This window comes from Drosophila tropicalis, unplaced genomic scaffold, assembly GCF_018151085.1.
Source record: "Drosophila tropicalis isolate 14030-0801.00 unplaced genomic scaffold, ASM1815108v1 contig_878, whole genome shotgun sequence".
NCBI classification, from domain to species: Eukaryota; Metazoa; Arthropoda; class Insecta; order Diptera; family Drosophilidae; genus Drosophila; species Drosophila tropicalis.
In genome coordinates this window covers 9,393,340-9,410,604 of record NW_027173374.1, presented here as the reverse complement: position 1 = coordinate 9,410,604, position 17,265 = coordinate 9,393,340, and the positions used below count along the sequence as shown (strand labels likewise).

Genomic DNA, 17,265 nt, shown 5'->3' with positions numbered 1-17,265 from the left:
TGCGGGACCTCAAGAATAGCAATATACCGTTCTGGTGGGACTACGGTGAGTATGTCTCTAAGACATACCAGCCAGTCCCACACAGACGAAAGCCATATGATGTTTGTACAGTGGAGAACACGCTGTATAAGATATACTACAATTATTTTATACCCAGCATTGGGACACGCTTCTGCGTTAAAGATTCGTGGTTGTATATAGTTAGAATGGATCCGCAGGATCTTGTAGAATATATACGACGAAAGCCGTACGACAGGGAGACAGTGGAGAACACGCTGTACGAAATTTACTATAAATATTTCATACCCAGCATTGGGATACGCTTCTGCGTGAAAGACTCATGGCTATATATACATAGTAAGAATGGATCCGCAGGATCTGGTAGAGTTTATGCGTAGCTTTAAGTAGCACCCGTTTCTCACGTTGTAATAATAACAAAAACAATTTGTCTATAAAATTAATTCTAATGATTTTGCATTTCTTTCTTTCATATCTCGCAAATGACAGTTGATCGTTTTTTCTCATATGCTCTGCTTGGTATTATAACCGAAAAGATTGTCCAGAAATGATCTCTCTCTGAGCGGCACTTTTTGTGTTGTTATAAAATTTAAATTGGTTTTTGTCAAGCGCTTTGCATTGACTCATTCGTGTGACGCTCTCAAATGAGTGTCGCCTAAAGAGTAATACGATTTTTGGTCACACAAAGAGTCTCAACAAAAGACAGTTTGACTAAAAAACTGTAAATAAGAACGCATCAATCGCGTGTGTTTTCCCATACATACGCAAAAGACAATTTTCTTCATTTAACTCAAGCAATCGATCAGTGTTTGACTTGAGTGAGTCTTTTTTATTGTTTGAGAGAAAGACACTTATTTGTTGGCATTGCCACAGAATACTGGTTTTGTCATTCTGAGTTTTTTTGCTCAGTGGGATGGAGTTGCTCGATGGCAATAAAAACATCGATATATCCATATTCGATCGATGTTTTTCCCAGCACTAAGACCAGCTGACAACTGTGTTTTCTTCCTCTTATGTCCACAATTCCCATGGTATCCAACAACAAAAAGCTTGCTTCCATCGCTGTCGCCGTCATTTTTGCCGCACTGGAGCGTTTTACTCATGGCGTTGGATGGTGAAGTGGGCGGGGGCTTGGTGCGGGGGTTGGATGAGCTCATACGAGTATAAAGTTAAACAAGTTTAGCTTTTTTGGAATGGCAAACGAAGGCACAGTGTCATTCCCAGCCTCACTTTCAGTTGGACGTAAGACACGAACGAAGCCGGACTATAAGCAAATGCCAGCGGAGGCGGTAAAATTGGCCCCAATCATTGACAACAACAACATTAAAACTCTTATGTGTGTACTTGTGTGAATGTTTGCGTGTAAGAATACTTTTTTGTTTCTTTACTATCGCTTGTGCTGCTGCTAAATGGTGACTTTTTGGAAATGTTACGTGGCGGCAAAAATATTTAATTAATTAACGATTTCCCCCCCCTTCTACACACTCACACAAAACTCCACAATCAGCAACAGCTGAGACCAAAAACATAAAACAAATTCACATTGGAACGTAAATAAAATAACAACAACAGCAACTAAATTAAGGAAAAAGGGGAGGATCAACGGAAAACAAACAAAAATTCTATGTGCAAAAACCAAAATCAATAATTGTTTCTGTGTGTGTGTGCGTGCGTGCGATTGAGTGTGTGTGTTTGTGTAAAGTTTACCCTCTTGACCACTTAAAGCAATGCCAAGCTGATTAGGCTCCAAGTGAAAAAAAGTAGAACGCAAGTCAAAAGCCAAAATCCAAACAGAAATGCAGTCACAGGGAGCCCTACCTATACCAATGCCTGGAGCAGCAGTAGGGGGAGGAGGAGGAGGAGGCAGTGGCAGTGGCAGTGTCACACCGAATCCTATAAGTGCGGTTAGTGGAACTCCGACTACCAGTAGTACACCCATTCGAATTGGCAGTGCCAAACATTCTGCTCCTGGCGGGGGAGGTGATGCTGCTGTTCAAACTGTAGCTGGAGGAACATCAGGATCTGGGCCCACTTCGCATTCGGTGCCAGGAACACCCCAACAATCGAGCAGTGTGCCCACGGGTAGCCATCTTCAATTGCAGGCAATGCCCTCGGCCATATCGATGGGTGCATCCAATCAATCGTTGGGCGTCAGTGTTGGAGCCGGAAGCAGTATAAGCGGCATCAGCATTACGCCTCCGAATAGTGCTGGTCTGCGTCAAACGGCGACAGGTGAGTCAGTTGGTTAGAGTCTGACGGTCGGTCGTTTGTCTCGCTCTCTCTTTGGTCAGTTGTTGTTAACTTGGTTTATCTTTCTGTTTTTGATGTCGTGTGCTGCTGTCTCGTTATAAGTAGATATATTGAATTTTTTATTTTTGCGTTTATTTTGACGTCGATTTGTTTCAATGTCAGCAGCAGCAGCACTTGTGCCCACCCTGTGCAATATTCTAGCTGTTTTTTCTCTTTTATTACAGTCTAAGCCACTTAAAATGACCTTCAAATTAGAAAAGATCTGACCATATACATATCGTTACGGTATTCGTTAAGCAATTTACGGTATTCCCTGAGACAGTTCTCGCACTTAACGCAGAGGCTTGTAATCTGGAAAATAGTTATGAGAACAATTAAAAATTTACGAATATTACACTTTATTTAATTGATTATTATGTACTCACTCCGGGAGTTTGTGAGGTTCTAGGTTTCTATTATATGGTCTCCATACTTAGGACCAAATCATTACTTCTTAAGAGATATAGTAATAAACTTAGAAATAGCACCACTTCATTTAAATATATACTATTTAATTTCTTGTAACTCAATATAATTCTTACTTTTTCATTAAATATGTTTAACAATATATGTAGCAGGCCAATAAAACATTATTATATATTGTCATACATTTTATAAGGGGTTAAACAGTTTATTAGTATTCCAAATTATTGTATATGCAAGGCTACTGTGATTTTTAAATGAAAACATATCTACTTTAAACAAAACTTCAAGAGTCGTGTGGATTTGTATTTGAGATTTCTAGGCTCTGAATAATAATGGAGTTTCCTTATCGATTGGAAGAATACCTAAAACAGGCAGAAATGATGATAAGTACGTTTATTCTAAACATATTTTAACTGACCATTTACTCTTGAATATCAAAAGATTTAGTATTATTTAACCTAATGAAGGGCATATAAAGACATCCCAAAAATAGAGTTATAAATTTTAAAAAAAGGTTGGTTCATTTTAAGTGACTTTGCCTGTACATAGTGTGGTCGCTGTCACACCAATTCACACTGTATGTGATTAGCTATTTGTCCGTAATATCACTGTGTCAGACTCTTTGTGTTTTGCTGCCTTTAATTTGGTTTCGTTTCGTTTCTCGCATTTCAAATTCATTTATATGATTATCATCCTGCCTCAGTAGCTCCCTCCTTCCCTCGGTCTGTGTACTCCTCATCTTTTTTCCTAAATGTGGCTGTGGCTCGTCAGTAATCCGAACCATTTAAAAGAAGAAGCAAAAAAGAACGTTATCGCCTAACACTTTGCTTTGTGTGGCATTTAAAACGCTTCCGCTCTGTCCGTCGGCTTATTCATGCAGCGTTAATTGATTTACATACATTCCGAGTGTGTGATTGTGTGTGACTGATGGAGAGACAGACTAGTAGCAGGCGGCGGCGGCGGTGGAGGAGAAGCATCCATCCCCCAATCAGTTTGGCCACAATTTTTATGACACAGCCCCTGCTATTGGCAACTTGTTCTTTCCCTCCCTAGTTGCCCATGGTCGCCATGGTTGGGGCTTTATTGATTTGCATATGACTTTTGCTTTCTTTGCCATTGCATGGGGTTGTGTGCATGTGGCACACAGGTGGTAACCAGGACAACAAATACAAAGTTTTCTTATTTTTCCTTTTTTTTTTTGCTGCACACGCACAATTTTTCCCTTATTTTGCCCCTCCCTTCATTTAGGTTGCCATTTGCTATCGTTAGTGTTAAAAAAAAACACACACACACACACAAATTATTCGCTTTATCATATGCAATTGTCATTAAGTTTTTTGTTTGCATGTATGTACTTCGATATATGTGTTTGCACAATATACATTTATAACTGTAGATTATATATATTTTTATAATCTATCATTATTACTGTTGTCGTTGTTATCAAGTTTGGAATTTCTTTTATTTATTTTTTAACGACTTGAAGCAGTTTTATTGAGTTTAACGTCGCTAATAAAAAAGACGCCAACAGGTCTAATCGTTTTCACCTCAAATAAAAATATTTTAATCAAATTGAAAAGAAAAGAAAAATTGGTGTAAACATTTCATCATTTAATCCATCTATCTTATTTGTTGGATTAGAATATGTAAGGACCATAAGTTTGAAAAGTTGAAAGCCTCATTATATACTCTTCGTTTCTTGTTTTCACTTTGTCACATTTCTGATGACTAAGTAAAAGAAAAACTCATCTTGGTCAACCGCATAAACTGCCAAATGAATACAAATTCTAATTTTGAGTTTGGTGAGCAGCCTTGAAATGCTTGTAACTTAAGTCAACATACATACATAAGCTATTCCCCATCCTCAAACAGCTTATAAATTGATCCATGAATCATCCCATTTTATCCTGCACATCTTATTGGCTATTTCATACTTTGACATTTCTTTCTCCATATGTGACCAGAGCCACCATAAGGTACTGGGACATGGAAAAAGAGTAGCTACAACAGCATGGGTTCTATTACGTATGTGATTAAGCGTTCAAATATAAAATAAGAAAGACCTATTAGCTAAAGTTACTCTCACCCGCTCATAAATATATTAGATTAAGATTGGCCTCCATTTAAATGTTTCCCATGAAGAATCCGCCACTGCTTAATGTCTAGTGTTCTCCATAAGAGCGAAAAGTTGATCAGATTTTACTATTATATTTTAGAGACCTTTTGAAGTAACTTGTGAAAGATTCCTTCTTGAAGATAATCCCAAATGTTTCTAGGATGCGGGGACTCAGTTTTCTAAATTCAAAATAGTGCAATAATTTTGTAAAATAAATGACTTTTTTGGGGTAATTCATATTCTTCGATGCGATCCTATAGCTTTAACTGTTCTGTATCATGTTAGAAAATTGAAATTTGAGAAGTAATTGAGGTGAAACTGAGCTTTTTAGCCGAGAATGCTTTAATATTTAATGCAACATTTGCTTTATATTCCTTTCCCTTGCTGATTCACACTTAACCTAGCCCCGATCTTGTTTCTATTTTTAAGTATTGCTTAAAAGTTGTTAAAGCTTTAAGGCTTTCTCGTAGAGCAGACAGACAGGCCAAGAGTCAGCTAAAAGGTCAAATGTTAGTATGAGAGAGATGGGCAGAGAGGCATTGCAACGCAAGATAGATGGACTTTAGTGTCTGAACTCGATGATAATGTGAAATTTACATCTGAATTTGCATACTGAACGAGTTAAATCGTCATCGTCATCATCATCATCATGATTTTGCTCTCTCTTGCCGAGGTTCGATGAATATTTTATAGCATGCTTTTGGGCAAATTGACGTGCAATAAATTAGTGAGCAATGGGGAGAAAGAGAGAGAGGAAAAACGAAAACAAAAAACTTTTATGGACATATTGATTGCCTGGCCACCTGACAGCGTCCGTTTGAATATTTAATGAGCTCAACTGAAATTGAAGTTTTGTTTTTGCCTAAAAGGCTTCTAGTGTGAGGGGTCAACTATGAAATGACCCAACCTTCTCCTTCTCTATTGCTCCCACACTCCCACTTTCCCTGCACTTGCTCTCTCTATCTCTCTCTCTCTCTCTTTCCCTTTTATGTATATTCATATGTAATTGGATTACATAAAATGAAAAAAAAAAGAAATATTTACACCGAATGGGGCCACATTTTCTGCAGTTGAGAAGGTGACGTCATCTAGTTGGACATAGTTATACATACACATTATTTACATACATACATACATACGTACATATATGTTTATATGGCCCCCCTTCACACATACATACATATGTACATGTAGATGCAGCGTCATATTCCCATAACTCTTCTCTTTCTCGAACATTTAGTTTGTGCCAAGACATTGGTCTGAACTTTGCACTATTCGAAGCCATTAAGTTGGCCCCGAGGCGTGTTCTAATTGCGTAAATTGATTGCCCTCCAATGATTGAGAGTGCGGCCGAGTGAGTGAAAGGGAGATAAAATAGAGCAAGATAACTAGAGCTGGCTTTATTTAAAATCAATCAATGCATTATTCTGTCTCACGTGCCGCCTATCGGCCCACATCTTCTAATGTCCTTAGCTGGCGCCCCTCTAAAAACCCCACCTCCCCCCTATAGAGTTTGAGGCGGGTCATAAACAATTGAACGTGCTATAATAATGGATTGACTCGTATGGCTTAATCTTCTTTTGGCCATCAATGATTTGATTAAAGTAGCTTACAATAGATTTTGAACTGACTTTTCTTTATTAATATTTATCGGGATTTTGTAATCTTCTATCGTAAATCTTTAATGTCTATAATTATTATTCTATTCTTACTTTTTTTGTATACAGCTTTTTTGTTCAATATATTGCCGCTTTAATTTAAATTATATGCTCTCGTTGAAAGCAATGAAAATTTATAATGAAATATTTCAAAAATTTACAATTAGACGTTAAATTTTTTAAACAAAGAGCTTTTATTTTAAATTAGGAGAACATTTCAATAAGAATTTTGAAAATCGTTAAAAAATAGTCAAAATTACAAAAACGCAGTTAAAATAATAATATATTATAGATGTCAGCATTTTTTATTAAAACTATTAGACTATTAATGAATATTCTTAGTCAAAATTATATGATGGGTTAGATTAATTTGCAATTGTTTGTGACAATTCTTTTTCTTGTTTTTTTTGAGGACTATCTTAAGAGTCAATCGTTTTCAAGTAGCTTCTGGATGAGTTAGCCGTTTAATGTGTGCTTACGTCACAACATATACATATGAGCTTGTCCATATAGATAGATCTATGGCGTATTTATAATAGATTTGGTTGATAATGTTTTACAAACGAAAATAAACGAAATCTTTATAGAAAACGAGAAAACTGTCTTAAGTCTATCATAATTTGCAGTTGTTAATTTCTACTTGATTTGAAATGTGTTTTAATTCCTTTTAAAGCTTATATCACAGATGGGACAAATAATTCTTGTTGTATAGGATAGACATTCCCAGGCCAGGCCCTATTTTTATTTAACAAACAGCGTTTCCTATTTGCCAAATAAACAATATTTTTTATTTCGATTTTGATCAATTTTATTTTGTGTATTGTAAATGAAAAACTTTTGTGAATGTTGTAAATCTGTAAAATCTGTCTGTATCGATTCCCTCTGATGTCTGTGTGTTTATGTGTGTGTATATACCCTTGTGTCTGTGTGCGGTTGTGCGTATATCTGTAAGTAATGTAATATTGTTTAGATCCTACCTATTTATGAATATATATCTACCATATTTGCTCGCTTTTTCTTTCTCCCCCTCCGCCAAAAAACGATTCTGTCTCATTCTATGTAATACGTAAGCAGTTTTCGATTTCAAATTCAAAAGGCGACCCTCGCTGAAAGTGCTCCTAACAAAACTGCCCTCCACAGATAGTTTGAGCAACAGTCCGGCGCCATCATCGCCAGGTGAAGTTCAAAATAATAAAAAAGAAACACATAACAAAAAAATAACAATCAAAGATCACATATTCGCACGCAATTTCCTTAACATCTCATTCAATTTTTTAATATTATTGTCATGATCATCATCGTCATCATCATTACTTATATTCATTATTCCTAAATCGAATTTGTATGCATTTGAACGCGTTGCCATATTATTATTTACTCTCTGACGCATTCCGCTTGCCATTTTCATAAAATTCCATGCGCTTTTCAATCTTTCCTTTCCAATAGCCATGGAGGAATTGTATAGTTTTCTTTTTGCCAGCTGGATAAAATTTTATTTCATGTACATAAATATGTGTCCCTGGGGCCAAGCCATATCATATCTTATCTTTATAAAGTTCTATTTAAGTTGTTTCTACAATTTATTGGCCAAGAGTTTTGCACTCTGATAAGAGCTAATTAATGGATCGAAAAAGCCACAAAAAAAAAAAAACAACCAAAAATGCGGGCAATAAACACTAACCCATATGGTTTGGGTTCAATTTGTAAAATATAATTAATATTTTTAGGAAAAACTACAGCAATCTATATATTTTAAAGACATGATCTTTGTATATTAAAGTTGAACCCAAAGATCACAAATGAATAAAGATTTTTAAGTTAATGGCAAGAAAATCGATTAAATGAAACTTAAAATAAATGTAAATTATTTCATTAACCTTTTATAATTGTTATGTTTCTATTTTATTAGATATGCTTTTTATTTTTATTGTATAAACAAAATCCTTGATATCGCTCTTATCAATTGCCCTGCCAGAAATTGTATTTAGAATTTGACTTTTGATTTGATAAGGTTTACGAGTGCGGTGTTCAATTCAAACAAACTGAATCATTCAACCTGTCATTATGAACTCTTCGTAACAATTTTTCATGACTAATGTTTTATCTTTTTTTCATTTATAATGTTCATAAAGTTAACACACAGCAAAATGTTCTGATTTTCGGGAATGAGTAATCGATTGCCATTTCCCTTTACTTTCGATTAGATGGGCTCACATCTGTTTGGCTCAATTGGCCTAGAATCTAAAGGCAATAATTATGCAGCAGTTAACACGTGTTCAAAAAAAAAAAAAACGAACCTATATCTTTATTTGTTTGATAGTCTATTTGCCTATGTGTGTCTGTGTGTGTGTGTGTGAGAGTTTGAATATTTTCGCTTCCATTCAATGTTAACAGATTGTTGTTAGCAGGAAAGCAAATCAACAACAGAACAACAAAAAGCGTGCGTGAAATACACAAAGGTGTGAGAAGGCTAAACAATACGACTAAAAAACCTCCAAAACTAAGATTTGAAACTTTAGAATAGGCAAAACTTGGGTCAGAATTCTCCGTAAACAAATTACTTGGTATTTCTTTTTAACATAGTTATTCCAACATTTGCTTTAGAATATTCATCGATAAGGCATTTACTATAAGAGAGAGAACCTCAGTTACTGATATCATTATCTAAGCTACACATAATATTATCATTATGTATCTACGCCGAGTAAGCAACTTGTAATACTTGTTGCGTTTCTCATACTCTTTCAATTCATTGTCTCTTGTTTAAAGGGCTCATACGTTATGTCTTTAACTTTGATATATAAAACACATAGCTGAGGGCGAATGGTATTTTCCATGATTTATAACTATAGATTTTAAACTTCATATCATTAAGATCTTTTTTGGCACACTAGTGAAAGGAAATGGGAATTTTAAATGAAATTTAAGAATTAAAATACAAAGTTGTTGCTTTATTTATGAAACCTATTAAGATAGAACTAAATGTTTATGCCTGTTCATTGCTGGAATCACAAAAAGAGCATAGAAACTTCCTCATGGGGTAGAGCATGATATTTTGGGGGTTCTCTTTGGTGTTTTGAAATATTTTGACTTGGCAAATATTTTTTCAAAATATTAGTTTTCTTGTTTTTGTTTGTTAGTGGGTTTCTCTCTCTATAGTTTTTGTGTGTTTCTTTTGGCAAGCGTGCCCAGAGTTTTGATATACTTATATGCATAAATAATGAACGGCTGGCTGTATTAGATAGAGAATACATCTGTGTATATTATTATATATGTACTTAGTATAGTGTAGACTGACTGGGGCAGCGTTTGCGTTGACGTCGACGTCGTCGTTGGCGGCATCATCATCGTCATCATCATCATCATTATTATCATCATTGGGTGAGCGTCATCGCCGCTGCGCCGATGATACTACTACTACAGCTGGTATTCTGCTGGTTTTGCTATCTAGTGTTCGGGGGCTTTTCACTGCCGTCAGTTTGTCAGTTTCAGTTTGTTGTTGGCTCTCATGGGCGTTCAATATATCTCAATCAGTTGGCGAGCGAGGAGCACCGCAACACGCAGTCGTCGGCGTCTCTGTTTTCGGGGCTTTTCTTTTGCTGGCGCATAACGCATACGCCATGTAGTACTGCTGTCACTCTCACTGTATGTTGTCGTCGCCGCCACTACCTCAGTTGCCTTGTAAAAACGTAAATCGTAAATGAAAAAATATGCAAATGGTACAATAACAACAATAACAACAAGAACCAGCATAAGATAAAGAAGTGACGCATAATTCTCGAGCTGGAAGAAAGTTTTTTCTGTGATGAATCTTCTACAAAGCAAGTGTCCCAAAAAAAGAAATAATCAACTAAACAATTAAATGGAGGAGAATTTAAGAGAATTTATATAGCCAATTTTGAAATGAATTTTTATATTGTTGAGACTCGCCGAGTGTGTGTGTGTGTGTGTTTTATTTTTAGATTGTGCAAAAACAAAATAAATTAATGAATATTAATAATATGTAGAATGTGATGCTTAAAGTGCAAGTGTCGAGACACTTGACTGTTTCTTAACTAGCCACAAGAGAGACAGGCCGAATTTTCACTCTCTGCCACGATCTTCGTTCTGTTTGTGGGTCTTTTAAAATGAATTAAAATATTCTCGTAAAATAAAATAAATTGTATTTTGCTCCCGCTTCTGGATTCATGCCGTCCCATCCACCCTTCCTGCCCTTGCCCCTCCCTTCGTTTGGCTTGGCCCGCCATTTGCCCTCCCGGTGTTACCTTGAGACATTTGTTGATCTTTTACTTGCTGAGCATTTGTTTTAATTTGTGTTGTATTTTCTTCGGTGCTAGGTCTTTTCATTTTGTTTTTTGTATACCCTATAAACAATGGGAGTTTTTGTTTATATATCCAATTGTATTGCAGAAGTATAGAAAGAAAAATTTACATTCTACAGGATATCAAATTGTCGACTGCCCCAAAAATTCACCTTATGTGCTATTCATTTCGATTCTTATTTTATATTGATCGTAAATAGGCTAGGCGATGGAAAAGTTTCCAAATAAAAGAAAGAAAAAAAAACATTCATTCGTTTCTTATACTTTTGTGTGGGTTTTTGTTTTTCTTTCCACTTTTAATTGTGTGATTTCGAAAACAGAAATATCCAAAATCATTTAAAAAACGATGTTTTATTTTGTACTAAATATATGCCATACATTTTACAGGGATTGCCAATTGGGCCTCAGATAACCGTGATGGAAACCTGGCTGATAAGGCAAGTATAAGTATTCTATTGATAAGAACACGATATTACTTAATGTGTTTGTTGTTCGTACATACATATGTATGTAGTTATCATAATATCTAGGCCACGTGCAAAACTTTAAGTGAAAACTAAAAAAAGAAACAATAAAAAAACCTCTCATATATCTGACAAATTTTGGTTTATTTTGTATGTGAGGCAAATTATAAACGCTAATTTGATTAACAATGCGTTCCTCTGAATTTACTATTGAAAATAAGTTGAGCAAATTGCTTTAGAGTGAGCTGAGAGCTTGATATGAGCGGAAGTCATACCATTTAGTCGTATATAGTATATAAATTGGTTTTATTTCACATGCATTTCAAGTTTTTCAATATCTTCAATTGCTGTCATCGTCTACAGGTCTCCCATCGTTATGTGTTGGAAAAGCTATATGCATTACAACCTGTTCTAAGCGATCTGATATCTAATCGTTATATATGTATATCTATTTCTTATAGTCAGCTGCCGATGCTGCCAAACTCAATCGGAAGGAGTCCTACAAGGCGCAGCGTAAAAACTATAGACGAGAAAAGAAACGTGTGGCCAGTGAGCTGATGAATTCCCTGCAGGATCCAGCTGTTATTGTTCTGGCCGATTGGCTAAAGGTAACTACATAAACAGTGACTCAAAAGTCATACATTCTTATTAGTCATCAAAGATAAGGTTTATTTAAATAGGTGAAAGAAAAGAACTTTAAGACAACGCTGAACTTTGTATAACATACAGAAAATTAAGACTATATAATAACTAGAGTCGCAAATACTATAAATTCCCTATCTAAATCCTGTTTCAGTAACTAATTAGCGTAGTTATATATCCAAATGGTGACCTAAGAAATGATGATGAAGGGATATAAAAAGTATTTAAACTATAAACTTTGTAACTAATTTTAATGGTATTACTTTTAGTTGAAAATAGTATATAGTATGACATGAAAGTAAATGTTTTTGACTTGAAATTTTAAACTTCCATTGTCAACGACGTGTAAAATGAACGCTAAGAGCAAAGATTAGCCATAAAATATCAAAACAAATTATTATATATATATACCGGCTAAAACGGGAAATGGAGTTTCGTTTGTTTATAAAATTATTATTCCACCTTAAAACTTTGATATGAAATATGATTTAGAACCAACTTGGTAAAGATTGAAAACCTAAAACTTGGTAAAGTGTATATATTTACTCTTCAAGTCACTTTCTTAGGTAGTAAAATTCCAGTTTTCATAATGTAATGCATCCCGCGTTTGTATACCTTAGAACCTGCTAGCCCAGGATTAATAATTTGTATAGATTTTACTTTTATTAATCTTAACTAATGAATTTTTCAGGTACGCGGCACACTTAAGTCATGGACAAAGCTTTGGTGTGTATTGAAGCCAGGATTGCTGTTGATATACAAGAGTCAAAAGACCAAGAGCAGTCATTGGGTGGGCACAGTTATGTTAACCTCATGTCAGGTGATTGAGAGGCCCAGCAAAAAGGATGGCTTCTGCTTTAAACTGTTTCATCCGCTCGAACAATCTATATGGGCTCCTCGTGGTCCAGATAAGGAAACTTTAGGTAAGATTTTAAATATTTTTCCAGCGAAAGTAAACTAAAGTTCCATTTGTTTTTCATAGGAGCCGTTGTGCAACCGCTGCCAACAGCTTACTTAATATTCCGAGCCCCCAGTCAGGCAGCTGGAAAATGTTGGATGGATGCCTTAGAATTATCATTGCGATGTTCGGCCTTATTGTTGCGTTCAAATAGTGGGACTGGAGCAGCACCATCTAATACATTTGTGGGCGAACCACTGCCCGTCTCGCATGAGACACAATGGTCGGAGGCGGACTATGAGAAACACTTCAATGATCAGGGTAAGTGGCATCACCGGCAATATTTGGCGCCCTTGTCGGCAGACGATATGGAGTATTCGCGTTCCGATAGCAATTTGCCATTGCTGCAGCAACTGTACACCAGTGCGGTGAGCAATTGGGAACGTACCAAGCGGTTGCCTCAGTTCTGTCAAATGCGGAGAACATCTCAAAATGGGGCCTCGTGTCGAGAGTTCGGACATGCAATGAGTAAATCCATTTCTTTAGGAGCAACTCTATGTGAGAGTAGCTCCAGTGAAGATGACAACGATGTGGATTATGATACCCGCGTATTGCGTTCTCCATCTGGTAATCCTGGTTCCCGGCCAGTGAGTGCTCCGCCTGATTGTATGCTGCGGCCACGTTTCCGACTGAATGTGAAGGGTGAATCAATGGTTTTTGACTGATTAATGAATATCCATCAGATGCTGCTAGTATTAATCGGTCATAGTAGTTTTGGAGCTTGTTGTACAAAATTCATGTTTCTGTCTCATCAGAGAGAGAGGCAACTCCTCTCATTCATTTATTTGACAAATTTATGGTTTATCGCGAGATCTATATATTGAAACCCCCCTTGCACGTTGCTTTCGATCCCATAAGGCACAAACTGTTTGACCAACTTGTTAATCGTAGGCAACTGGGCCCAAGGCTAGAGAGACGTTTGTTGAATTTCTAATTTACATATTGACTAAATCAACATTTTTTACAAAATTTGTATAGATCTGGACGCGGACAGTCAGAATGAGGCACCAAATGCCACCATGTCGGGATTGGAGTCTGATACCGATACGGATGGAGCTGAGCCCGATGGAGATGTGCAACAGGATGAGAATGTGAATCCGACGCCTTGTCAAGAGACTACCTATGTGCCCTTTACCGAAGAGGAGTTTGGCGAGGTGAGCAGGAGAGTTTGATACCTTTTTGATGTCTTTTAACTGAATCTCTTATCATCCTTACAGCAAGGAGAACAGGTGGAAGAGCTGGCAGATGAGAATAAGAGCCTTATCTGGTGCATTGTCAAACAGGTGCGTCCTGGGATGGATTTAAGCAAAGTTGTACTGCCCACATTTATCTTGGAACCGCGCTCGTTTCTGGACAAGCTTTCTGACTCTTATTACCATGCGGACATACTCTCAAAGTGGGTGAACAAAAATTGAATACCCTTTTATGCAAATGTCTTATCTGTATCCAATTTTAGGGCAGTGCAAGAAGATGATGCCTTCACCAGAATGAAACTAATTGTGCAATGGTATCTCTCGAGCTTCTATAAGAAGCCCAAGGGACTGAAGAAACCATATAATCCCATATTGGGTGAAACATTTCGCTGCTATTGGCAGCATCCTAGTGGCAGTCGGACCTTTTATATTGCCGAGCAAGTGTCACATCATCCACCCGTATCGGCATTTTATGTGACTAACCGCGAGGATGGCTTCAGCATCACCTGTTCCATTCTGGCGAAATCGAAGTTCTACGGCAATAGCACATCGGCTGTCCTTGAGGGGGCGGCCACGATGACGTTATTGCCGCGCGGAGAATGTTATACAGCATCCACGCCCTATGCCCATTGCAAGGGCATTTTAATGGGCACGCTGTCAATGGAACTGGGAGGCAAAATCAACATTGAATGCGAGAACACCGGTTACAGGACGGAGCTAGAGTTCAAGTTGAAGCCATTCCTCGGCGGTTCCGATGCCACCAATGTGGTTGTGGGTAAAATCAAGCTGGGCAAGGAGACATTAGCCACCCTGCAGGGCCATTGGGATAAAGAGATTCGACTGAAAGACGTGAAAAGTGGTGAGGAATCGCTGCTATTCAAAGCGGATGCTGAAATGCGATCCAAGCGTCTAATCCGGCATCTGGTGCCAGTGGATTTGCAATTGCCTACCGAGTCACAACGCCTGTGGAGTCGTGTTTCTGATGCCATTGCCCGCGAAGATCAGGTGGCGGCCACAGAAGAGAAAACCGTTTTGGAGGAACGTCAGCGTGCTGCGGCCAAGGAAAGGGCGGCAAACGATATTAGCTATGATCCAACATTCTTTGAATTGGACAGTTATGGCCAATGGGTTTATAAGTACGCTGATCTGCGTCCTTGGGATACTCGCAACGATGTGCGCCAATATGAATGTGATTACAAAGTTATCACTTTGACACGCCACAAATCTGTGCCCATTGTCCATGGGGCCGAGATACAACATCCGCTGCGCGCCTCCCTCGAAACGGTGGCTCGCCCACACAGACAATCATCGATAACGGGTGCAAACAAATCCGCCGTTGCAGCCAAAGCTAAAAATAAGAGTCTAGTTTTAGCACCGCGCGACACCAATTCCGATTCCAGCCAATCGCCCCAGGGAGCTGTCAAGCGTGGTTCTTCCATCAAACAGTATGTTGCATACCCTAACGAAAACAATCTCATCTTAAATCTCTCTTAATACATTTCGTCTTCTTTTGGCAGGCTCACTGTGGCTGTTGATCAAATTAATCGTGTTCTGGATGTCCATACGAGGAAACTAAATGAAATTAGCCAGCGATTGGAGCGAATGCAATATGCGCCCACAACTAACACTATGAGTGGTCATTTGCTTGGCGGTAACGTTGCCCAATCGACGGTATATAAGTCCATAATCTATGCCTTGATCGGCCTGACCGTCAGTCTACTCCTTCGTTGGCTGTTCAAGTAAAAGGAGTTGCATAGTTTTCGGACGGGCCTATCTGTTGTCGTTGTAATTTGTATACTTTTAAGCAAACTTTTGAGCTACATATACATACATAGATTATACAAACGATATATATATATACACATACATATATACACATAGTATATATACCTATTGTATTGTACATTTTTTTTGTCCAACGTATATGCCTTTGCACGCTGCCCAAAGAAGTAAGTTTCCAAACGGCACGTAGCTTCAACTAATTCATAGGTACTCAATTCAATCCAAGACAATTAATCCTATCCTGAAAAACAAATCACTATTTAAATAACAATTGTAACAACTGAGATCAGTCTCTTCAGGTAGGTTAGACATCTTGCACCAGATTTCGTAAAAATTCCAAGTCACTGACATTAACTACAATTTAGATCAAACTAAAAACAAAAAAACATAAAATTGTTCATTGTTTTCTTGTTGATTTTCTTTTTTTTTCGTATGATAGAACAAATATTTATGGAGGCTTTTGGCTCGCCAATTACAAATATATATATACACGTATTGAAATTAATGCAAAAAGTGCTTATAAATAAAAATTTTAATACACAATCGTTTTCCTTCTCTCTCTTTTTCTTTTTAAATTAATAATTATTGATTATAATCAATCTTGTAAACACTTTTTTTAAATAAACTATTTAAAAAGTTCCCTTTTCGATTAAAATGTTAGTTTTCTTTTTGGCAATGGTAATAAAAAATCAAATGTTGGTAAGATTAAATGTTAAAATTATGTTTGGAGGTGGAATATTAATGTAATGGAATACTCTTTGTAGACGTCGCGTCTTAAGCTCGATGAAATTTACTCCTTTGCTTGATTAAACCAAATAAATAAATCTAAATAGGCTTATATTGAATTATAGTCGGACTGAATATTGCAATAGAACTTACCATATATTAGATTGACTATTCATTCCATGTTCTAACTCCTTTAAATGTAGGTCTTACCAGATTAGCTACATAAATTTAGGATAAATTGTATGACAACGAAATCCAATTGGACTTATATCAAGTGTAATAACGATATTCTATGAAAAATTAGGGCTAAGTCGATGATGTTGCCCCAAAATGATTAGACCATCAGGATGCGGCTTTAAAATACCTGCTGATATATCCAATCTCTACTATATAAGATTCAATGCTTTGCCAATATGAACCCTAGACGTTATTACAAAAGTCAAAACGATCTAAGAGAAATCCAACTCGGAAATAATAGAAATTGTAATTAATTAATATGAAAACAAGAAGGCGCTGAATTAGATATAGCCTAAATGACACATTTAAAACTTGACGTTAACTTGAAAAGAAACAATCTTTCTTAATTGTGAGACATTTAAGTATAAGAGTGCTCTTAAGAAAGTTGTGGCTGTTCCTATTTCAGTTTATATTAGAACTTGCCGTCCAAGAGG

The 17,265-nt window shown here is 36.8% G+C and overlaps 1 protein-coding gene across 7 annotated transcripts; it reads left to right on the top strand.

The window, feature by feature from the left end:
* The first annotated feature begins 1,075 nt into the window (after positions 1-1,075).
* Positions 1,076-16,411, top strand: Orp8 (Oxysterol-binding protein-related protein 8). Of its 7 annotated transcripts, none has more exons than XM_068299979.1 (9): positions 1,076-2,250; positions 11,217-11,266; positions 11,755-11,901; positions 12,627-12,858; positions 12,918-13,535; positions 13,872-14,047; positions 14,111-14,289; positions 14,350-15,531; positions 15,604-16,411. In XM_068299979.1, exons 1-9 carry the CDS (start codon positions 1,815-1,817, stop codon positions 15,827-15,829), a joined length of 3,246 nt encoding a protein of 1,081 aa, XP_068156080.1. In that variant the 5' UTR covers positions 1,076-1,814; the 3' UTR covers positions 15,830-16,411. The 7 variants fall into 7 exon arrangements, with proteins under 7 accessions (XP_068156080.1, XP_068156082.1, XP_068156081.1 ...); XM_068299981.1 differs by having other exon boundaries at positions 1,084-2,250; positions 11,217-11,270; positions 11,759-11,901; positions 12,918-13,154; XM_068299980.1 differs by having other exon boundaries at positions 1,088-2,250; positions 12,918-13,154.
* Positions 16,412-17,265: the final 854 nt, after the last annotated feature.